Genomic DNA, 25,150 nt, shown 5'->3' with positions numbered 1-25,150 from the left:
GAGAAACCTGGTTGTCGTGTTCGTGATGGGAGGAAGAAGAACAAATGACAGAAAAAGAGATTTCTCAGTACATCAGATAGCATGCAGGCAGTGAAATATGTTGGGTTATTGTGTGATCAGCGGTACCAGATGTATTTTATCTCAAATGTACTTTTCTGAAGAATTGGGTTGAACCTTTTGGAAAGAAACAGGTAGACAAAGAGAAAAATATTATTTTCCCTACTTTTCTGAACTCAGAAGAATACTTAATCCAGTTTTCCATTTACTTCCGTTTTCTTTGCATCCATCTCAAGATTAAAAGGTATTTATTTCTTTAGTATTATTTATCTGGAAAGACTTGGAACTGGCTTCATGCATGTTATACTTAAGAAATGTGGTGTGTCTCATACTTACAGCGTTATAATTAGTCAGACATATTTATTGCATGCTGATATTCTAACTCTAGGTCTATCAAGTGTTATGACAGTTCATGAGAATATTACTTCACTACATAATTATTGTTATTGTAGTGATGATGCCATATTGATCTACATTTCCTCTTGCTCATATGTATCGGAATACTTAATTTTGCGTCATGATAACATGAAAGTGTAACAGAAGTGAAAGGTTTTGTCTTTCTAACTGTTTTAAGAATTTTTTAATGCTTTGATTTTTTTTTTCTGTGTAATTGAAGGAAATTGGCATCCTTACCAAGCTTGCAACAGAGGAAACATTTTTAAAATGTTCAGTGTGTAAAAGATGTCGGTGTTGTTACCTTTGTAAACAGAATATGATGGACAGAAAATCTGCAGAATTTTCAGCAAAAGGGAGTAATTTTTTCAGTTCTTTTTTACTTCTTAATGGAAGAAGAATTATGGAAATGAGAGCGGGCATTGCATTAAGTGCTTGAAATGTTCCTTCCCTGCAGACCAATAAAAACATAACTCTTCCATTAGGGAAATTTAGTTTTTTGAAGGTTGCATGAATCTCAGCTCTGAATCAGTGAATGAGATGACTATGCTGGGGTAAATGTTTTGAGCTCTGATTATGTATTTTAAGTCTTCCGTAGGTGGATACCAGCTCTTACCTTGTCTTGTAAGACTTCTTCGGAGCAACTTTTTCTGTAACTCTTTTTATCTTAACCAGTTGGCTTATCGTGTAGTACTTATGTAGTGCAATCTCCTGTTATGCAGATCTCTAACAGAGTTTCAAAGCCATGGGGACCAAATGGTTTTTCCTACCTGAATTTGGACTAGAAGGTTTCCTGGCCTTTTCAAAACACTCTGGCTACTTGCATAACTCCATAAACAAAAGTCAAATACTGCAATTTAGAAATGTGACCTTTCTGTGCTTCATATGGCATGTTTATAGTGCTTAGAGTCTCGTCTATGACTATAGATGATGCAGATTGTAGCTATCTGTCCTTAAAAATACCCTTCATCAGTGAGTGTGAGATGAAAATGTAGCTGTAAACTGCTGTCAGTGGGGGTGTTCAAATTAGGTCCCTGGTCAGGGCTGTGGAGAATTAATACCAGAGCAAGTGGAAATTCAAGTGAAGCAGGTTTTTTTTCTGTGCTGTTAACTATAAAATAGTAATCAACATTAATTTCTAGGTTCTAGAAGATCACAAATAAAAATGAATAAAGAGCAAAATCATTACCAGTGCTCCTGACTTCTAACTTACTAATTATATTTCAGTTTCATATACTGTATTGCTTAAGCTGACAAGCACATCACAGAGGTATGTAAGGATGATTTGTCCTCATTTAGTGTATGAGGAGACAGAGACACCAAGAGCTTCTGAAACTTGTCCAAGGTCTGGAAATGACTAAGTGAAATTCTTTCTTTTTGTTATTTTTATTTAGTTGTAAATGTAAATTTAGTGTGAATGTAGCCTAGTCTAGTTATACTTGATCAAATAAATCCCCTTTGCTCCTTTTTTGCTGAAGGGCTGATCACGTGGATGCATGCAGCACAAATAGTTAAGGCACCAACTGTAAATATTATTAATATTTGGTCAGATGTGGGCCTGGTTTTGTTTTATTTTTTTTGAGGTTTATTTTCTGCAAACACTGCTGGGAATTGTTTACCCATCACTAGAAGTGTTACTTGAAGCTCCAGTCCATCACAGGACTCCCACGAGTGCATTCCTGTGCTCCTGTTATGTTTTATGTGCAGACAACCTAGTCCTGCCATGATCCAGGAAAATGCATCAATGCAAATATTAGTTATGTTCCTCATAAATTCAAGAGGCAAGGGGAACATGCCTGACCTTACACGATCCTCCATCCCCATCCTATTTATTCATTCCTAATGGAAAGATTTCTGAAACACTGGAAAGAGACTTTGCCTTAGGAAGCACACGGACATAAAATTTTCAACTCCTTGCCGATTTTCCTGTTTTATGCCCTCTACCAGTCCTGTGGCTTAGTCAGTTGATTAATTTAATCAGCCACCTGCTTTAGGCATTATGAAGAGATACTAGCAGTGAATTTACACCTCACGCATTAGATTTTTGCCTGATTTAAGTTGGGGTCACACTGTGCTAGTGCCTTAGATGTCTAATAGCCCCAGAGAAACAAGCTGTGTGGCCTGGGCTGGCTGTAGAAAACACGGGTTCCCAGGTGTCTTGGATGTATTTGCACAGAGGAGGAGTCAGATGGTTTTCTCTGTGGGTTTTCTTTGGCTTCACTCTGTGGGAAGGATACCTGAGATGGATGCTATGTGGCTCCTGTGTGTTAATAGCTGCTCTGGCTCTTCTCTCAGAGGTATATTTGAAGCATAAAAATGAAAAGTGGGCAGAAATCTGTGTGGTCAAGTTGGGAGTGGGTAAGACTTCATGTCTTTTGTATCTCCAGACCCGATGGATGCAAGCTCACATCCCAGACTGGAATGTGATGGTGATATGTGGCGGATGGTTCATAAGTGCTTTGTGATCAAAGGCACTTTCTACGTGTTAATAAGGTTTTCTCATTTGCAGCTCTTGGGCATGACTTGCTCACACGGCTGTATGGTACGCTGACACAGTCACCCATTGGAGTAATCTGAAGCTACGTGCAGTATTGCAGATTTGACTCCAAAAAGCGCTGCTGCAGTCAACCACTCTCCTAAAACATCATGACCTTTGGGAAGCTTAGGTCAGGTCCCGTATCACCTGCACATTTTAAAATAGCAGGTTGGTTGACTTATACTGGCCATAAAGCTAACCATCCCTAAAACAAGGCTAGTCTCTAGGACATTATCTGGACCAGAGGTGTGGACTATGGTTTTATCCTGGACAATAAAAATTAATGCCGGGTAGCCTGTACCTCAACACATGCCCAACCTTGGGGCCATTAACAGCAGCCCAGCAGCGTTAGGCAAAGCTCCGGATCTCTCAGGCAGGTTGGTCTTGGGCAGCTGTCCCCATCTCATGTGCTTGCTCTCGTGGTCTCGTTCCAGGGCAACCCACTGTACTTCCAGTCTGCCAGAAATGTGACAGTGAACATCCTCAATGAGAAGACTAAAGTCCTTACTCGCCTTGTAACAGGTAAGGAGGGAAAAAGGCTGTGTGGAAGAATTAAGGAGGGATGAAAGCGGGTGTGTTGTGTGATGCTGCAGTGGCTTTAGCACGCAGGAGGGGGGCCCAGGTGTCTTGTGAAGTACGGATGAAGAATTCGCTCCACTTTGTAAAAGCAAAGCTAGAGACATAAAAGCCGTGGTGGAGAAGCTGCTGGTTGGTGCTTTCTGATAATGAAGCAGACCATTGTTTTCATTTGAAAGCCAATTCAGAGACAAAAAGGTTAGTTGTATGACTTCAGGGTCAAGAAGAACATATGCAGGCTGACATTCCTGTGTAACAGGCATAGGCTTTTCCTGAGACCTTGGGAGCTCTGCTGACTAACTGTGGCTGAGTTGGGACACTTTGCAATTTAAAGCTCTCTGTGCTCTTCTGCTGATGAAGAACACTCGTGCTCCCAAGCCTGAGTGTGTCTGATGGGGAAATGGGTGTTTCATAAATCCCTAGTGCACAGTAGCCGTTGAATGAATGCGTATGTAATTTAGGTTGAAAGACCCTAATGCATTATATATGCTAATATGTAATATAGATATATGGCATAGGATAGATATTTATTTACTGGGATTTATCTAGGAACTGGGAGAAGTATTGCTCTGTGGCAGAGCCAGTAATCCATAAACATGTTGTTTCTGCATGAGACTGGGTTGTTTGGTTTGCTTATATAACATCTTGGCCTCTAGTCACAGTATTAAATAATTAAATATGCAGCTTCAGTAAGCAATGATTTAAGCAGCACGCATGAAAATTGCCTGGAGGAAGAAAATAAATTCAACCCCGAGCTCCCTGGTTCTCACATTCAGAATGAACGTGTTTAGCTTGGTTCTCCATATATTTTCAGGAGGATGTTTGGTTCACTTAAGCACCTCCATTTCATAAGAGCTTGGGAGGATGCAGTCAGTGACATCTCCTAGCGTGATGTTCTGGTTACTGAGCTCGTTACTGCGTTCAGCAGTAGCTTTGGTTTCAGAGCAGGATGAAGACGTGGTCCCACATGGTGCGTGCTGCAGTGACGAGTAGGGAGGTAGTTAATTAGCAAGATACAAATCAAACTTAAAGCTTGAAAGTACTGGATTTTCTCAGAACGGCTGCTAGATTTTTACATGTTTCCAAGGATCTCAGCATAGCCTCACTTTTCTGTAGTGCAAAGCATGCATGCGATTCTTTGTGTGCCCTGATGCCAATACAGATGACCTGTGCAGGCAAACGCCAGGCATAGGTGGAGTTAGAAACTGCCTGCAAGAAAATACTGTCAGCTCCTATTTCTCTTCTCTTTTGAGAAATGAGAGTAGCCAGCAAGATGGCCAGAAGTAATGGGAAGTCCAATCACCTGCCTTGTGCAGTAGCACGTTCAAGGGAGGCTGTGGCTTGGACTGGGTTGCGCAGGGCTGTCGGATGGTGGTTTGTCCAAAGTTTAGCCTGGCTTAGCTGATGTTTATCAGGCTTGACAACAAAACGCATGGCCAGAGGCTTTCCAGCGCTGCGGTGCACAGCAGCCTGTGGGAGAAGCAGCAGAACTGAAGAAAGAGCTACGAAACTTTCTGAAACGTGGGAGATTCAGCCATTCATCTTGGCCAGCACATGGTTGAAATGATCTAAAAGAAGCATTTGTTCCTGTGGTGGTGTTTGTCTTTTTCTTTTTTAAATTGGCTGTCCCTGACACTGATGTCGTTTTAATCCAGACAGAAAACCAGGGATTTTTTCACACTGCAGCCTGGGTCCAAGCAAAATGTAGTCAGGAGCTCTTGATGCCTCTTACAGCTGCACCAATATTCTCAAAGCATGGCTGGGTATATTCAGTGCTGTTTCACATGTGGGCCTGTCTTTTCATAAAAATTTCCTAGCTATCCCAAGTTTAATGGTGATTTTATGACACAGATAAGCATTGACAAAAGCATAAGTAGAAATAGTTGTGGGATTGTTATTTGGGTAGAAAACTGCCCTTTCTCTAATGAGAGGTTACCCTCTGAAAAGCACGGACCTCCCAGTTTGATGTGTCAGGTCCAGGTTGCCAAGCTATTAGGATAATCTCAGCAGATGGGCTTGTTAAATGTATGTCACCACTGTGTGATTTTCTTATACTTTTCACTAAAAGGTTGTGCGAAATCTCTTCTTCCTTCTAGGTCCTCAAGCAGTGGAAGCACACAGCCAAAAATTTGAGGTGAAAACCCTCTCTGGAAAACTGCTGTTTTCTGCAGATGACAACGAAGTGGTGGTTGGAGCAGAGAGACTGAGAGTTTTAGGTAAATGACTATTCACTAAATCACTGTTTTAATAAGCGCCTCTTCAAATTTTAGAATGGTTTTGCCTAACTTCCCTTTGTGCTTAGAGGAGGCTTCTTTTGGAGAGAAAGCATTTCGTTGTCTTTGTTGCTTTGAATCTTCCCCAAGCAATTAATGGTCAGGAGTTTCTATCTGAGGGGTTTCTTAACTTGCACAATATGTTATTTCCCCTGCAGAAAAAAAAAACTCCCCTGAAGTGGTTTGGCTCAGTGAAGCAACTTTAAAACCAGCTTTGGAAACTGAACAACTTTATCTCTTGGGTCTGGGATAAAGGACAGTGAGGGATTGCTCTAAGGATGCTTCCATGGGTGTAGTTACTGTTTCTGTGCATGGGGAAACCTCAGGTGTCATGTTTTTGGTCACACCAATTTCACCAGCTCCTCCTTCATTCTAAAGCGAACGTGAACAAGGCGATCAGCAGTGAAAAAGTCAGCATGGCTTAGGACCCCAGACTTATTCTCTGAATAGTTTGGTGGCCATTACATTAGTTATCTTTCCTTAGCCACATGCGAGAGCACATTGTGCATCTCTAAGCGATCTCCAGCTGTGTGGGGGGTGGGTTAAGCGCCTCATGCATGGGAGCAGAGGCCAACCCTACCAATGTCACCACTTCCCCATCTGCCTTGCTGACAGAAAGGTCAGCTTGAGCTCTGCTTTTACCTTTGCAGGATCTGCTTCCCCAAGTGTCCTGCCTGCGAGGCTTTGCATTGGTAGTTCCTAATAAAAACTGGGGATACGCTTTGAATTTGAGGAGTGGCAGTTGTTTATTGTTTGTTTTGATTTTTTTTTTTAATTTAGAGAAAATAAACAGTTATGGTAATTATGAAATTTTTAAATGTATATGATAGTTATAAGAAAATACCTCTTAGGAACTTGAATTCACTTGATCTCCAGTTTAATCTTTGGTTAGTCTAAGATTTGCTCATGAATGTTTTCGTGTAGGACCAGACTGGGTAGTTCGATGTTGCTAACAGGTAGTCATGTAGCAGTGCCACCGATCTCTGTGGATGCACTGATACCTGGTTTCTAATGGCTTGATTTGGATGCATCTGTTCCATCCAAATGGTTTCTTCTCTAGCAAGCTCCTAAAAACAGGGAGATCAATGAAGGACCTTAGAATGATGTAAAACATTTTTAATTACTATTTCTACATATTATGTAGCACACTATTAGTATATTGTATACAATCTAAAGGAACTTAAATGGGGGCCTCAGAGTCTAACCATCATGACTAGGACTTCGTATGAACTCTTACCGTTTTTCGTTACCTGGTGTCATGCTGTTCTAGATCGTTCCTGTCTGTAGAAAGGCCAGGTGTAGCTCTTTGCAAGTCACTGTTACAGACCGGACCAGTTTAGTCACCAGCTATACAAAGTTAGGTGAGTTTTGTAGCATAAATGTTGAACCTCACAAAATCAACAGTATAAATTTTTTTTAGCCTAAAACTTTGAAAAGGACCATTCAAAATTATTGGAGTATTACAGAGCTGGGGAGTGTTTGTCACAATCTGTGTTCTACCACACATCTTCCCTCCCACTCCACCCTTCAGGGCTAATTAATTGTACTGTCTTTGTGCAGGGCAGGTGAAGTCAGAAAGCTACAGTTTTTAAGTGTTTTCTTGGAGACCTTAAAAGGAAAGAGATTTATATCATTAGTTCTTAAAAAAATACAGAAACTTTTCTTTACAATTTGCAAGTACTCCCTTTCAGATTACATACTTACAAAAATATTGCTTTTCATTTACTTTGTTCTTTGGAGAAAACAGAATTATTTTTTGATAGTTATTCTGAGTTTCTGCCTTGTTTTAGTCTCCAGAATAAACAGCATCAAAAATATTGCTAACCGCTGTAGCGTGCTTTCATTTTTATCTGCAACTGAGTGTTTCTTGGGGTTTAGTTGGCTTATGCAGATCTATCAGAAAAGAAAAGTTAGAATTATACCACTGGTGATGATACATGGCAAGTATTTCAATGACCTTGAGCTGAAATGCTCTCAGAGTTCATGCTTGGCTTTGTTTTTCTCCAGCTTTGCTTCCCCAATCTAATTTTATCTCGAAAAGTGTTTGCCACGGCTGTTTGCCATGCTGGGAAGTGTTATACCATATGTTCATATTTCTTCCAGTGTTTTTTGTCTGCTCTTGAGGCTAGTCCAACTTGTAGTACACAGACAAATTCCTTTGATCATTTTTCTGGTGTTTGGGAGCTCAGGTGCTGTTGGTATGTGTCTGCTGACACCTATCTATGCTACGTAAATAATCTCAACTTGTTCTTGTTATTGCTGAACACGTCCTTGTTACAGAAGGAAGAGTATGTCTGCAATCTGGCATGAAAGTCATCTCATAGAGGTTAGAGCAGCAGTTATTGGGCTTGTGGATAGCTTTTAATCTTGTTAATGATAATTACTTTTTTTTCTTTGTATGCTCTTCAAAGTTGATTCTGAAAGTTTGTTCTACAAAGTAATGCTGAAGCCCTGTCATGAGAAAAGAGGCGCTTTCCTTTTTTGAAATAGACTCTGCTCTGGGTAGCTAAAGGATTTTTCAACATTAGTAAGGCATTGAAAAGGGAAGAATACACAGGATTGTGGACAAAAACCAAGTAGGGCATGTGCTACTTTTCATGGTGCTTCAAGAAATTGCACAGCATGGGTAGTGAAGATTACCAAGTGAAAGTTCTATTTTAATTGTATTTTGGGGGGTTATTTCTGATTTTTAACCATTAAAGGACACAGAAAGACAGAGTTGGTCCCCTCTGCTTTTCATGCGTGATGTAATTTAGAGTACCTCAGTGGTTTTATTTGATTCAGTGAGTCCAGTCAAACCTGTCATCATAGAAGAGATTGGAGGATAATGGGAATTTCTGTTTGAGGACAAGGGCAGTCCTCTGAGCCCCTTGGCCATGGTCAGCTCTGATAACATCTACACAACCTTTTCCAGACACAAGCACAAGTTCCCTCCGCCTTGCTCAAGAGCCAGCTAGGAGCTTAGCAGCTGCATTGGTCCAGATGACTCAGAAGGAGCTCATGTTTGTCTACAAAAGTTGTGTAGAAGCTGAGCCTTGTGCCAAATCCAGCCTGCCCTTTTCCTTCCACACTCATGCAGTTACCCAGCCACTCCCACTCTGGTGGGATCAGATGGCAGCACATCCTCACTGCTAGCACCGCTTTCTTTTACAAGCCTCGCTCCTATAGTGTTTGAGCTCATAGTCTTTTAAAAGATACTACAGCAAACCCTGGAGCCAGTCATTCCTCAGAACCGCGACTGTGGTTTTGAAAGGTTTAGACTTTGAAGGCAAAATCTGTCACTAAACAACACTATGGTGCTGTTCCTGGGTTTGCGCGTGGGGTGAAGTGCAAACCTTTCCCGTGCTGGCCGTTGCCACGGTCAGCAGTGCACTTCGGCAAGCACCACATAGATGCAAACTGATGCCTCGCTGGATGCCCCCCACAGCCTCAGAAACACATATGGTCTGTGTTATGGGAGATGAATGAGCTGGTCCTTATTGAATTCGTGTGTGGTACATCATCCAGCAGTTCCCTTCCCCACTCCTCCCTCCCTCCAGAAATGAAACGTGTTCAGACCATCTGAACAGTGGTACATACAAAATACTCTTTAGTTAAAAGAGCATTAAAAAATAACTTTGAGATATATTAATTACCATTTTCATTTAATAGCATATTGAACGTTGTAGCATTTATAAACAAAAGACAATCATAAAGCATTATTCTAACGGTTAATTAGCTCTATTTATTCTCCAGATTAGTTTTTAAATATGCCCTCTAGATGCCACTTGATACTAATTAACAGAGTTACATTATTATCTCTGTACAAAAGCATTTTTAATTAAATCTAAAGCAATTTAAATTAGCATTAGTTTTTACAGAAGTTAAACTCTGGTCAGATGCTTAATTTAGCCTTACAAGACAACATCTGATGACATGCTAGTGTCAGTTCTCCCAAGGGCCTTGACATCTTTTTTGGAGATTATTTTTTGAAGTTTGTTTTCAGGGAAACTTGCCAGTATACTCTGGTGTTTAATATTTATGATGGATTTAACCAATTTTTTTAAAGACTAAATATTGATGGGAATCCACTTGCATTGCAGTGAGCTGAGACAGAAATGTGAAAAACGCGTTCCTGCAGCTTACAGGCTTTTGCTGTCCCTGGTTAGCGTAGGAAGTAGGATTGCATGGACATGATGCTGTCCGTTACAAATCAGCCACGCTTTTAAACCACTCTTAAGATTACCATTTTGCTTTGCAGTAAGGATAGGATTAATTGTAAAACCACAAGGTCCCTTTTCTGTAATGGGACTGGATTGCTCCCTAATTGCTCCCACTCTGGGTCCCTGGAAAAAGTGCCTCTCGCTTAGACGTTTCTATTGCCATAGCATAGGCTTTTCTTCTAGTATAGCCTAATGATAAAAATTTGGCTAAAGCCTTTCCGTCTGACAAACCCCAACTAAAATAGCTGTATTTAGAGTGAGGTAGGATGCCTTTCATCTCCCAGCATAAATACTGCCGGAGACGTGTGACCCACCGCGCACTGCAGTCCTTCCCAGCACTGTGGCTGATTCAAATGTACCTTTGATCTCGCCAACCCCTTGCGTGCCCTCCCTTCAAATAATTAGTCAGTAGCTCTATTTCTACCTTGTAGCCTTTTTCCACTGTAGCATACTCCCTCTGGGTGATGAACCGTGTGGGGCATGCAAATGCTGGCCCCAAGTTAAACTTTCAGAGACGTTACTTTGGGAGCATCTTTTGTTCTGGTTTCTCTCCGGGTGCCTGGGAATGCACTTGACAAGAGGAGTCAGCTGTTGAAATGTTATTGCAAATTTATTAATAAGTTTGGAGTAATTAATTCCAAGGCTCATTTCCAGCATTTTATTTATAAGGTGTATATTAAGGACTTTAGATGTTTTAGTGGAGGAACATCACCGATAAAAACAACATAGCCCAAGCTCATACCCCACTGCACGATTGTATTGTAGAAGGCTTTTTTTAAATGGGAGGGATTGGGTTGGGGTTTTCTGTTGTTAGGGGCAGAGGGATTAACCTGTTCTGTACTTGCAGAGTACAAAGTGATGGGTTTTATTACCCATGGAAGAGTTAAAAAGCGTTTGCAGTGTCCTTCACTTTGGACAAGAGGAGAACATGATTTAGTATAACTGTGGTGGACTTGTATGTCTCTGTAAGCTGGCCCAGCTGTCTCTAAAACTTCACATCTACAAACATTTTGAGGGAGCCTTGTATTAGCTTGATCTAGAAGTACCTCTGCAGAACTGTGGCTGCAATGCCAGCCTGGTTAAAGGACTCTGCTCACATTTCCTCAATATTACAATTTTAGTAACTTCCTGGCATGTCCTTTCTAGCTTGTGTTTGCTGCAATATTTACAGCAGGGTAACTTTAATGAGTGCAAGAGGAGTTATATTTCATGAAAATAATCCACAAAGCTATTTGACTGCTACCAGTGATTTTAGAGGGTGGTGTACGCTAGAAATTTAACAACTTAGGGGAATTACCACTCATTTTTGCTGATTTTCTTCAGAAGTGATTATTTATGGGTCAGGACATGCAAGGTTGCTCTTTACAGCAGCCATTATGATTTCAAAATGGCGTTTTGCTGATCTGTTTGTGGCAGAGGGAACAACTTTTATAGCCAAGTGTTGAAATCAGGCCTGATCCAGAGGAAACGAGTCTTTCTGACCTCACCATTGAGTCTGCTGCAACTTTACATACGGATAAATGCCAAGCTTGAACTTTGTATTGTGGATTTTGTACATTTTCCTGAAAAATATGTCCTTACTACTGGTCTGTAAATAGCTTTTTCAAAGGAGAAATGGTGCTATGAATTACCCGGAGGTAGCAGTTGCTCCAGAGCTCCCTTCTGTGCTCTCGGCAAGAGAAAAGAGCCTGCCACGATGACACTACTCACAAGGCTTGGACCGGCATTTGACCTTTTGCTGAAGATGTGTGAACTCCTTTAGGAAGCAACTACGAGTATTCATTACACACTCCCTATAGATAATTAAGCAGTAATGCTAATGCAGTCCCGGAGCAATTTCCCAGCTGTTGTGTAGTCGTTGGTCCTGCCGTAAAGGGACAGAGGATAAAATGAGTAAAGTAGGAAAACAGGCTGGCAAACGAAGATGCCAGGTTTTAGCACTGGCACTAGCAAGACTGGAAACAGCCTCCTCTGTCCATAGCATTCAGTCATGGCAATAGAGTGTCATCAAATTTCGTTGCAAAGCTGTGGTGCTGGAAAAAAAATAGGCATTTAGCAAAATTAAGGAGCAGTGGGGAAAAAAAAATAGTTTCCTGTCAGTGATTAAAGCCACAAGAAAATTATTTTTTTTGCTCTCAGTTAGGGATTGCACTATTGCCGTATTGGTGTAAAAGTCAGGTATGAAAAAGTGAAATAATCTGTAATCAGCAGTGACAAAGAATTTAAAAACTATATAGAAAAAAAAGGATTTGGTTGAGTTGGGTGGGGATTTTTTCCCCAGAGGCGGGGGTAGAATTTCTGGATGCTTTGTTCCAAGTAAAGTTGAGGTTTTTTCCCATTGCATGAGGGGAGAAATTAAAATGACCAGATCTTGAGCAAACATACAGTTCTTGAATTAATACTTCTGCTTTTCTGCCTTGAGGGCAATAGGCAGAGACACTGTTGTTCCTTTTAATGCCAAATTCAAATAACATTGTCCTCCTTTTTCAAAATCCACTAGCCCAGATGGTAAACTTGTCTTTTGTTGGCAGGAGCAATGTATGTCAGGAGAGAGATATACTTAGAAGTCTTCCTTGTGTTTGCTTTTGTTTCAAAGTACATTCCAGGCAAAAAGGAAAGCATTTATGTAAAGTGTACAGGCTTCTAGTCCAGGCTGAAACCTGTGTGCAGATTGCGTTACCTTAATCCTGTTTAAGGAAAAAGAAGAATCATCCACCATCAGATTAATATTGATTAAATGTCACAAGGATTATGAAAGAAACATACTGTACACCTACCAAACACTGAAACCAAGTTTAAAAGTGTGGCAGATTTATATTTTATTTCCTAAGTGTCTTCCCCAGCTGATCTGTTTGAAGCTCACGTAATATTCTCCTTGATAAATTTCCACTGTGTATTCCTACTTCAGGTGCTCTCCTGAGTTTCTTTGCAACTTTGCACAAGAATGCCAAGAAGAGCTTCAGAGGAATTCAGTGATGACATTGCTATTGTTGAGCTGCAGAAAAAGTGTTGAAGGACCCCAAAACTAGTCAAGAAGGAAATATCTAGAGGTCAGCATAAGTTGTAGCAACCTTTCTTCGTATGTCTTTTCTCAGTTTGGATGCGAGCCCTTCTGTTCTTTTCTGTTATTCCCTTTATATTTCTCAGATGTTCAGCCACTGAAGCTAGGCTGTTGAAGATCAACGTGTGCCTACAGACACATACGTCACTCATCTCAGAGCTTGTGGCTCATCTTATTGTTTGCAAGTTTTCCAACTTAAAACCAGGCTCCATTTATTTCTTGGGACTATGAGTCAGGTAACTGCTTCTCCTCCGCCCGGCAGAGCTGACGGTGCTGGAGTCACCAGGAATTCCTGTCTGGCCTAACTCAACCCCAGCCCAGTGCCGAAGGGTTGACTCACTCCCTATGGTGCCAAGGACAACATATAAAAGATTCTAAATGAATTATAGTACATTTTTATTATAAACACCTTTGTTGATGCTGCACATGATTTCATTACATAGATTGCCTTAAAAGAACAACTCCTCACCACTTTGACAACGAAGGCAGGCAGACAGACCTCTGCAATGAACTATTTTTATAGTATCCTGGAAAGAAACATGAATGAAGCTTTATGGCTTTTGTTCAGTGCGCTGGCTTAACGTAGTCAGGCTATTATTGTTGGATCCTGAAATGGAGCTCTTATTGATTTCAGATTTGATGGGATTCAAGGGGAGCAACAGCAATTACTATGTTCATCAATTTAAAAACATAAATTAAGGATGAATAAAGCTTTTAAAGCTAGAAATTAAAAGAAGCGGGCACAAATAATTTCTACCTATATTGTATTTGATTTACTTCCTGGACATCTATTTGCACAGACACCTTTCTGAGACTGTCTCATATTGCCCTGATGAGACCTACAGAGGAGAGAACCTCCTCAGACGGGTGTTTTCATGAACAAATTACTGAATGTGTCCTGATCAATAATAGCTGGAATAGAGGTAGTTTATGGAGATTACCAGCGTGCTCTACATTGCCTCTTGACTCTAGCTAGAAAAAAATCATAGCAAATCCTTCTCCTCCTCCCCTCATTTGCACAGTACTACATTAAGGCAGAGCGCTAAAGGGAAGATACGCTTAAGCCAACTTAATTGCCAAGCTCATCACAAGGCTCTAGACCCCAATTTCATTATAAAGCAGTGACATGCGACACTAAAGGTGTACTTTGGGTCTGGAATTATTGTTAAGAGAATACTTGGAGTGGGAAAGAAATGTGTTGTCTAGAAAGAAAAGAAAAGTGGGGAATAGCTAACCAGGTGCATCTGCACCTGAGCGGAAACCTGATTTCTCTACTTTACGTTCTGCTCACCCCCAAGCGCTGTTCCGCTGATTGCCACCTACCCTTGACAGCAGGAGCATCAATCATTAATCTAAAAATACATCTCATCGCGTTGCATTTGAGCGCTTCTTCTCTCCCTTCCAGCTCATAGCAGTAGAAGCCTAGAGCAAGTTTTGTGCAGAGAGAGTGGTGTGTGATCAGTGTCTTGCCACAATGGCTGGAGACCTGTTCTGGCCAGAGGGAGCAGGGATGGCCCTTGCCTTTGCACCGGGGAAGGTGCCAGGACAGTGTTGTGCAGCTCAGGTACTTTTGCAGCCCACAGGGAAAGCAAAAGGCAGCTTGGAAAGCTGAAGTGTTGATGCCCGCTTTCCTCTGGTTGAATTTGTTGCTGGTTAAGAAGGTACACGTTCCAGCTGAGATGCACTCTCTTCTTGGGGCATTTGTAGCTCCTTTCTCCCCTACAGAGTTGGTCGCATCCAGACAGCGTTGAGCTCACATCAGAGCCTTTGCCTTGGTGGGGTGTTAGTAGTCTCCCGGTCTTTTCTCACAAAGCTCATGAGATTGATCAACCAACTCCACATTTGGATGAAAAGGATTAATGCCTCAAAAGGCACTCTTCAACAGGAAACTGGCAGACTAATGTGCACATACAGAACATGATCCTTCTGCCTTGTTTCACTGCAAAATTGGGAAAAAAATATGCATTGTTTTATGCTATGTCTTGGATTCATGTCCTAGAGAGATAATTGCCAAAAGCTTAGGCAACTGACTCTTTTTGTTGCGTCCATGTTGGAAACAGTGAGGGCGAATCGCGGTGCCAGGCACGTGCTCTGCAGCGAGGACAGTGTCTTCCTGTGCAAGAGCTGGAGCTGTTCAGAAGATGCAACAGCCCAGTAGCGCTGGAGGCTCCTGTGACGGGTGCAGAATGGGAAGAGGGTGGTGAGAGGAGGTCCAGAAGCTGGATGTCACTTCAGCAGCTCGCTTGCAGTGCTCCAAACCACAACCAGGTTTGTCTCCTGGCTGTGGCAGTAGACTTCTAAGAAAGCAGTAGTGCCAGAGAAAATGCAAGCTCTTATTTGATGGACCTGTTCTCATGTAGTCTTTCTTCTGAATCTCAAAGGAAAGAAGAGAAAGAAACAAAAAAAACCCAAATCTCCAAACCCTGAAATTGAACTGTAAATATTCCCTTGCTGTAGGACTCTTGATTTCTGTTCTTGCATGATGTGGACACATATAAGGGTCTTTGACTTTTGTGTCCCCACACTTTGTGTGCAAGAAAGGGGAAAAAAAAAACCCCACTCTGAGTGAATCTTTATGATGATTCGAAACACTTTAGGTAGATCCTGTCATATCCTTTATAAGTTCCTGACTGATTGTGTGGAATTAAGTTATTGGGCAGAGAACCAGCTAATAGAAACACATGGATGAAATCATTTTTGAGGGATGTTAAATGGAACTTAAAATAAAGCTGAAATGGCTTTATGGATTTTTCAGTCAAACTGTTTATGAACAGTTATTGGTGGTAAATTACACAGTGTCAGAAGAGGGAATCGGTAGGTATGGCTTTCAATAGAAGTCGCTCTGATATAATACTGTGAGAAAGAATAATTTATTGTCTAGGGATGTACAGTATAGTATGTTTAAATATAAATTATTTGATTGTTTTCTCCTAACTGTCTTTGACTGTTTGCAGGTAAGTTAGCCTTGGAAGCAGCAGAGACTCTCATAAGATGAAAAAAAAATATATATTTTCAGTACTTTGCAATGAAATTGATATTTTGTATTATGCATTTTTCATGGTAGATAACAAATGTTTTAATAACAGATAATTCAGGAAGCAGAAGCTGTGTTGTACAATAATAAATTTAATTTACTTTTGCTTTATACTCAGTAAAGGGAGAGGAGGGTTTTAGTGGCTTTGATTGAGAAGGGAAATTGTAGCAGCTGATTCTTGAACTATTGTAGCTGTGCATTAATACCATTTGCCAAAACCCATCATTCCTCATGTAGAGACCAGAGAAAATAAGATGAGGGGAGTGCAGGACTAGAAGGCACTTTTCCTGCAAATCTTGTCCCCTGTTTTGAGATGCCACATCTTACAATCATGAATATGTCAAATCTGTTAGATTACCTGTCCCAGCTAACTGAAAAGCTGCTCCCATTTTTGCTCCTCTTTTGGCTAGAAAACACATTTCTTCACAAATGTATTTGGGACCAGTGTATTGCTGCTTGCTCTCATGCCAACGCTGGCCTAGAGCCAGTAGCTCTTTTTCCTTTGTATTATTTATCCTCCTAATGTATTTATACAAAGTATTTGTATCCTTCCTTTGCCATCATGCGGCTAAGCTAAAAAGCCAAGTCCTTCCAGTCTTCTTTAATAGGATAGACTTTTTACTGTTCATGCAGCTGTGACAGTGTTTCCTCTCTGTGCACTTTCCTCACTGGGGATGAGCTGGGGGCTATATAATATTTCAAGGATTCACTGATGATTCTTAAAATAATGTGATTTTTTAAATGTTCCTGTTAGACTTGCCTCTTTGCCTTTCAGTTTAATGTCACGTTTGCCTTCCCTTTGGCCCTGTCCCGCTACCATGAATCCTGAGTAGCACTCAGCCTTTATCCAGGGATGTTACCATCACAGAAGGATCCAACATGGAGAAGAAATTTTTCCTACTTTCTACGCACATGACCTTGGACTTCATATTTTTAAATTCCACCCTTTCTCTCTTCTTCCACTCCCTGAGGTCAAACATTTATTTCTCCATGACATCCCAATTCGCCTCTGTAGCTCTGCAGAGCTACAGTAGCCTAATTCAGTCTCAACAGCACATTTCCCTGAAAATTTCCTTCTTTTTTTTTGCCAAAGCCTTTAGTAAAACTACTCAATGAGGTCACTTTCTCTAGCCTAATGCCTTCACTTCCAACGCCATTGAACGTTGATGCTGTTACAGCCTGGCTAGGCACTTCCATAGTGGCCAAGAGCCAGACTGTGACACAAATATCCAGTGTGGTTGAATCTGTCCAAGGCAGTTGTTTCCATTGGGAGGCACGCGGGAGCTGCTGATCTCGGCAGAGACCAAGACTCTTCAACACAGAAGAGAGAGTGCTGGTGGGAGTGGGCACATTCGAGGTCTATGAAATTTCCAGTAGCACAAAAAGAAGAGGGTGGTTATTTACTGGGCTTTGCAGTCCAAGGCAGAACAAATATCTGGAGCAGGCTGAAACCAAAGGAAGACCTTCAGAGTATTTAATTCATCTGTGAGCCTCCTGCTACAGAAATGGAGACACTTACTTAAAATGATAATTAGGTGAGGTGAGGAAAGCTTATCAGTGTCTCTCCAGTGGCTGGATGACACGGCCAGCTCAAGGAGTCCCTCAGCTGCTGACAGCCAGAGTCAAGGGAGGGATGTCTCAGTCCTAGTCCCTCAGCATCCCCTCGTGCCTGATGTCCTACTCGGTGACAGGGACAGGTGGCCCTTTGGGAGATCTTGTGTTCTTAGAAAAGAATAATAAGAAATGATATTGTCAAGGCAGGAAGCCTTATCAAGGCAGGTAGCGTTCACTTCTAGTTCATATCAAAGGAGACAAACAAAAAGATTTGGAAATCTCATTCCTGTTCCCGGTGCCTAAGAGACTCTTCCATAGATCTGGGAATCAAGAAGACAGGAAAAGAGGGTTTCAGAACTGTGTGCAGGGAAAGGAAAACAAGGAGATGCAGGAAAGGACTAGCAGGCTTTTATATTTTCAGCCTTCCTGAAATGACTACATTGGAGTCTTTACTGGCTTTGTTTCCAAAGTTGCTTCCTGCATTTAAATTAAGTAATGAAAGCCTGGAAAACCCCAGGACATTAGAAAGATGCTGAAGTTTCTCCTTATTCTGCAGGCATTTCTGATTACTTGCAAATCATTATTTTGGGCTTTGCATAACTTAAGTAGCTGACTTAAATGTGTAAAAATAAATTAAAATTACCAGCATAAAGTCACTATTTAAGAAATGCAGGTGAAAAAGGCATAAGAATATCTATGTGAACCTCTGCAGCTGCACTTCCTCATCTTCCTCTCCTCAAAAATGCGTTTTTTATTATGCAGATGTGTGCAGGCTGCATCTTTTGCTAAGTTTCATTGCAAAGCTAATAGCCGAGGCAATTGTGTAGATAAGCAGAGACTTAAATCATTTGGAAACTGTTGAGAGAGGACAGATCTGATAATAATAACCTTCATGGCTGGCGAGTTAGAGCTGCTTTTGACAACTTGTAACGATGAAGGCTTATGGTAAAGCTAAGAGCTAAATATCTGTATTGTGCCATAGGATCAATTTCAATTGTATAAAGCTTCAGAGTTCAGACTGCTTTTATCATCTTTGCGATTACTTCATTTTTCTCTAGGTTAAAAAGGAGTTGGTTTTTTTTTATAGATCTTAGAGTGCTTATTTTCATTTTGATTTTTTTTCTTTAGCACAATGGGACAGCTTAGTTAATTTATTTCACTGCAAAGAAAGTGTAGTCTTATTGAAGCCACAGGTGTTTCTCACTCATAGCAGAAGTTACAGAAGGATGTTGTATTAACATGTTTTGCATCATCTCAGAACATTTTTTTTCATTCTGCAGTGGTGACTTCCAGACTGCACACAGACAACAGTTACAATTGCATGTGTTAAGAGAGGTCTCAAACAGTATATGTTTGAGTCTCAAACAGTCTCATCAGGATCTGTAGTTTGCACCAAAAGCTTTACAAAAGAAAAAAAAATTTTAAATGCCACTGGTGGTGTTTGCATACTGACACTGAAATTACCATGATGACTACAGATAATGAATAACTAATTGTTCACAGTGTGTCTGAACACAAGACCACAGGTCTAAATTTACGAAAACAGGTCATACTTGCTCACTGGGTAGGCAGCTATATGTTAGAGAACATGAACATTAATTCCTAGTGCACTGCTGTGTTTAAGGCAGTTAGTACCATTCTCAGCTGGGTTTTAATTGGAAGTTTCAGTGGGAGTGAGAACCTGATGTTCTGCAGTATGGAGCATCAGTGACAGCACCTGGGGACTCCTGTGCCCCAAGAGAGTATTTTAAAAGTGGAGTGGGTTCAGGAAAGAGCAATGAGAAGTCCAGAAAATCTGCTTCACAGTGAATGATTCAGAAAACTGTAACTTTTCAGAGAATCAGGGAAGGTTGGGGTGGTTGGGTCACTGTCAGTATTTATCTACAGAAGGAGGAGAGTCTGCTTATGAGGGGCTGATTGGCTGGCACATGAGGACCCGAGAAGATTTAGTGGCTGAAAGCTGAAGTGAGACCAATTCAGATTAGATGCATGTTTTAAAATTAGAGCAATTCATGGAAAGGCTTACTAGAGGATGGCATGGACTGCCTTTGGCTTAAAACAATGAGATGGGGAGAGCACATCTTTCTAGAGAGACACAGCATGGCTTGGTCACAAAATGCGGACCCAGAGCAGGGATGACTGGGTGAAACGGCCCAACCTGGGCTGTGCAGGTGGCCATGGAAGAGGACTGCAGCAGCCTGAAACTTAGGAAAGCTGTTCATATTGCCTAGCAGTTTACAGCTTGCATTTGAAAAACTATCAGCAAATGAGGATAGTGCTGCCTTTCCCACTGCCTCACAGAGAAGGAGGAGATGAGCAGAAGTTAAATGACTTCTGGGTCACACATTGAACAGGTGGCCAGGCTGGGACTAGAGCAGAGCCTGCTGCCTACGTGTCCTGCATCGGGTGGGCACCTCCCTCCTTTTCCCCAGGCAGGAGCACAGCCTGACCTGAGAGACGTTTGCAGTGGTCAACCCAAAATTTGTTTTTCTCCTTTGAGTATCTCTCAGAGCCCAGCAGAAGAAATAACTCCATGACATGCATCCAGGTTCATTAGCGAGGGATGTAGCTGGATTAGATGCTTGATTACCAAGAAGGTATCTTTTCCACGTTCCCTGCATCGGTTGGGTTGGCAAACACTTCCCACAGTCAGAAAGCAAGCAGCTGCTTTTACAGCCAGAAGTGCAGTTTACAGGCAAATCTTAGTTGTACCAATTTCAGATGATCAAGGTCTGGCTTTTTCTGGGGGCAGAAGGGATGTGTAAAAGACAAAAATGGGGTCAGGCAATGGGTTAAATTGCACCTAGATATGATTTGACAATCACTCCCCTGATAACAGCTTATAATGCTTACAATTGTCTTCTGTTTTGTTTTGTGATTTCAGGAGCAGAAGGCACAGTGTTCCCTAAATCTATAGAAACTCCCAATGTCAGGGCAGACCCCTTCAAGGAACTAAGGTAAACTTTGGCATATGGTTTAACGGTAACTCAGTGGTGCCTTGTTGGAGTTGTGCGTACTGCTGGGCATCATTTCTGCTTCTGCATTAGAGCTTGGGGTTTGCTTTGGAAGGCATCACCAAGGGGATGCCAAGGAAGAGAAGGGACCTGCTGTGATTACATGTAATGTGACCAATCTAAAGGCAGTCAGAGGTCATGAGAGCAGAGTTTCTCCTCTGTAACATGTTCTGCTTACTCTGAGCTCAGCTTTTTAAAAGAAACAGAGAAATATTTCCCTGGTTGTGCAGGGAGGTACTGGAATCCATGCGGAATCACAGGGAGTAGCAGCAGGCAAAAGGATAATAATGCTCTCCAGCATTATCGGTCTTGCAGAAATGCAAACCCTCCCTGACCTGCACAGGGTCTAGCTGTGCGTGCGTCCGACTGCTGACACTTGCAGAGATGCAGCTTGCTGACAGCAATATATCCGGAGAGAAAAACAGCACAGCTCATGAGAACCAGCTTTGCCCTCAAACTAAGGCTGGGCATTACATTTATTTAAAAAATAAATAAATAAATGGTGTGGCACTACAGGTTAATTTGGATGACTAGTCTCTGAAAATAGGCTAATCATATGTCCTAATAAGCTATGGACTGAATCTCCTGATATCTTCTGACCAAGAGGGCTGTAGGGGTTTGCTATGAATGCTCTAATTATCCTTCCTTAGAAAAAGAGAGAGAGAGAAAAGGTGGAAAAAATATCCCCAGAAGGAACATCTTTTCTTGGGTTGCAAACTCTTGTTTCCTGGAGGCTGCTGGGAATGAAGCAATCTTCAGAAAGCTGAAATAGTGCAGGAGCACTGCAGATTTGCTGTGGATGCACCAGGACAGGAGAGGACTTCTCATTAACTTTCTCTGCTCTGATACCAGGGATAGTTATGGCCCAGCTAGATCACTGGAAGATGAAGAATATTCTGCCTGCCTTCACTTGAGTCTATCTCTATCTTTCAGTTTTTCTCTGGAAACACTCTTAATTGTTCCCATTTTGCACTCTGGGGAACATGTCAGACAAGTGCAGTGGTGGTGTGATTCCGTTTCTTATGACTTTAACCCAGCCTTGTGGTTTTCCCAATCTTGTTATACTTCCTTTGAAAAAAAAAAAGTGGAAACAGGGTCTTTGCTCAGCCTGACATGCAGCTGCCAGGGCAGGTCCAGGGTCTGCTGTGGTGGAAGGAGCCCCAGGAGGGCAGGGTGTGCTGGTGCAGAGCGCACGTCCCCTCTGTTTCTCCAGGCAGAGCAAGCAAACAAAGCAGTCAGCGGGTGGATGGATTTGTAGGTGAGGTTCTGGTGATAAAGGCTTTCTGGCACAGCCCATCTTTGCTAACATTTTCAGGAGGATTAAAAAAAAAACCCAAGATCATGGTTAAAATATCCAATAGCATCTAAATAACTTACAAAACCAGGTCCCATTTTCAGTAATGCAAGAAAGATGCAAGATTTAGATTCAAGTTTGTGGTTACTTAGGGCTTTTCTAAACATGGAAGGGGAATTTAATCCAAGTAAGTGTAGGGTGTCATATTAGAGGGGACAAATGTGAATTAAAATAGCCTTAATCTTATTGAATATGCTTCTGTTCCGAGGAGAATGAAGCTAAACAAATTGAAATGAATTAATGGCAGTATCCATGCTAGGGGTTCATTTAGTATATTTGATCTGCTTTAAATTCATGTTGTTATTTCACTTGTTTTATGTAGAGAGCTGTTAGATAACTGACTTTCTTTGAAATTAGTGGGCTGGGTGAAAAATTCCTTTAGAAATCTGGTGGAGTTTTTTTTTCTTTTTTTTTTCTTTTTTTTTTTTTTTAGGGAAAATAATTGAATAGGATTTACTTTGAAAAGAAAGTCCCACAGGATCCTAAAGTATTTTGTGTGCTTCTGATAATTTTATCCTGGAAAAAAAGAATGTTTTTTCCACCACACTGAAAAGAAAAGCGCCAGTGGTGACCCTGGGTAGAGAAAGCAAGGTTTCCCAAGAGCAAATGCTCTGTTCTTCCCCCAATCAAGAACCATTCACCTCTCTCTCTACACATACACATGTTGGAGCACTGGCTGCTTCTTAGGTAAAATGATGCCTTTTGGGTGCAGTACGGAGTTAATAGAGAAAATAATCTTACTCTGAAGGGACATTTTTTGGCACCTTCCTATTTTGATAGCAGTATGTGTGCACAAGGTTTCCTTTCGGCCTGTTTAAAAAGATGCTGCAGTGAAATGGGACTGAGTGAGGTGGCAGCTTATGGGTCCCGAGCTGTCACACATTGCTAGGAGAGCAGCCTTGTAAACATGCACTCAGTAGCTGGTCTGACTCTAAAAGACCTTTTTCTGTATTAAATAGTGCAAACTTTCTTTCCTCCTTAGGCTGAAGTTCTGGGGTGGGAAAATGCACATTCAGCTATTGCAGGCTGTCGCCAGACACCACCGATCTCCATCACTCTGCCAAGACCAAATGGTTGCAATTAGTTACGTGATTTATCCATTTGCTCTTTTCAGTACCATACTGACTCTCACTGCTTCTTCAGGAGACTTCAAAATAAGGTGACAGCGACTGTCACTATCAGAAAGAGAGGAGACCAACTGCTCCTGTCACCACTGGGAGTCAGACCATCTGTATGTCTTCTTTCCCATCCTCCTTTCCCTAACAGACAGACTGATTTCCCCTCCACGATAGGCAGTGCGCCATCGTGCCAGTCATCTCTATTTCTTCTTTCTTTTCCTTGCATCTCCCAAAGGCCTCCAGTCATGCTCATGTGTCACAAAGACTGACACGCTTCGAGTGATGGCACACACATTCTCAACAGACTTTCTGTCCCCGTTTAGCTGACAAACGGTCTTTGGTTCATGTAGTCTAATTAATTTATTAGTAACCAGCTGCTCTACAGGGTGGTCACCATCCTGGAGAACAGACAAGGGGTGGCCATCTTTTCTGAATACCCTTTTTAAAACACCTTTTTCTACAGTGGTTTAAATGGAGAAAATTCAGGTGGCAATGTGTGTGGAGCTTTTTCCTCACATGCTAAGCCCATCTGAGAGCCACAAAGCTGCAAAAATTGATTTGGTGCTTGTTTGACCCAGCTCTGGACTTTGCTGCTGAGTCTTCTCAGCGAGATGCTCTCCCATGCTGCAGAGAAACTCAGGTGTCCTTGGGCTGGTTTTGTCTGGGATGGAGCTAGTTTTCTAGCCAGTAGCCGCTGTGTTGTGTAATTAGTATGGGATTTGGTATGTGAAGAGTGTTGATAATACACTGATGTTATTAGTTGTTGCTAAGAGATAAAGGACTTTTGCAGCCTCCCAGGTTTTGCTAACGTGTGGGTGCAAAAAGCTGGGAGGGGTATAGCCAGTACAGTTGACCCAGACTAGCTGGGGTTAAACCATGATAGTCCTAAAACAAGAATCCTGTTCAGCCCAGTACCAATAGTAGTAGAAATGTCAGAGCTCATAAATGTCTTGATTCATGCAGGGTGTTATTAATGGTTCGTATTTTCTATTTGAGATGTAGAATTTTCTTTAATAATGACCTAAGACTATCAATGGTTGAAAAACTATTTGATATACTTCTGTGAACATTTCCATTTTTTAATTCATTTAAAGTCATTTTAGACCCTTGAAAGTTTTGGTAGTTCTTCACTGCGTTCTGAACTGGTCAAAAACAGTAAAAAGGAAAGCAAGCAAATTCAAATTATTTTCAAATTCTTGGAATGTTTAACATTGCCGTTCAGTATCCCAAAATAGTTCAGGAGGAGGACTTGGGAGATTTGTTTGGACATTGAAATATTTGTACTCATCTGTACTGAGTCTCTTTAATGCAGATTGGTGTCTTTGACATATGGTAATATGATTGCCTGTGTATAAAAGTTGAATTCAGGATGACCTTTTCTCACTGGATTATTTTAGTAGTGCCCAGGGAACTTGGCAAGAGCTTGTCTTGAGAGCCTCTCCTTGGTACTGTGAGGAATCACCTACCTTTCTCTATTTATCTTCTTCCAAAAGCCAAATACATGCCAGTGAGACTAACAGAAGTTGTCCAACAACACAAGATCGGTGTTCTTCCAAGGTGAGGGATAAAGGCTATAGTAGCCAATGAGTAAGGAAGAAGGAAAATAATTTGAGGGGGAGGGATTAAAAAGTAGATGATCCAATATAAGAAAAAAAATAACAGGAGGATGTTGTTAAACTGCCAGTGTTGGAGGCTGGGAGGGTTTATGCCAGATGCGTGCTGTGTTACAGCATCCATCCTGGTCCCTGGGCTCAGAGCTAGCCTAAGTACCTCCCCAGCGTCCAGGTCACACTTGCCAGGGGCACCCAGAGCACAGAAACCCGGTTTAGGGCATTTCTGTTCCCAGAGTTAAATAAAAAGAAATCAGACAGCATGAAATTCACTCCATGAGGGGCAAACACGCACCTGGAATTCATCCACAATTGTTGTAGGCTAAAAAATGCAGTAAACCACTCATCCAAGGCCAGGAAACCAAGGG

General features: G+C 41.5%; 1 protein-coding gene across 8 annotated transcripts in view; it reads left to right on the top strand.

The window, feature by feature from the left end:
- Nucleotides 1–25,150, top strand: part of SGCD (sarcoglycan delta) — a 335,023-nt gene that overhangs the window by 273,817 nt on the left and 36,056 nt on the right. For all 8 annotated transcript variants that reach the window (XM_086758689.1, XM_086758690.1, XM_086758691.1 and 5 more), the window contains 3 exons: nt 3,421–3,508; nt 5,659–5,778; nt 20,571–20,643. In XM_086758689.1, the coding sequence (XP_086614815.1) occupies nt 3,421–3,508; nt 5,659–5,778; nt 20,571–20,643 (281 nt within the window). The remainder of the gene's footprint in view (nt 1–3,420; nt 3,509–5,658; nt 5,779–20,570; nt 20,644–25,150) is intronic.

The sequence above is a fragment of the Chlamydotis macqueenii genome, chromosome 14 (genome assembly GCF_036417535.1).
Source record: "Chlamydotis macqueenii isolate bChlMac1 chromosome 14, bChlMac1.mat, whole genome shotgun sequence".
Classification (NCBI taxonomy): domain Eukaryota; kingdom Metazoa; phylum Chordata; class Aves; order Otidiformes; family Otididae; genus Chlamydotis; species Chlamydotis macqueenii.
This window is presented reverse-complemented; position numbering and strand designations above follow the sequence as displayed.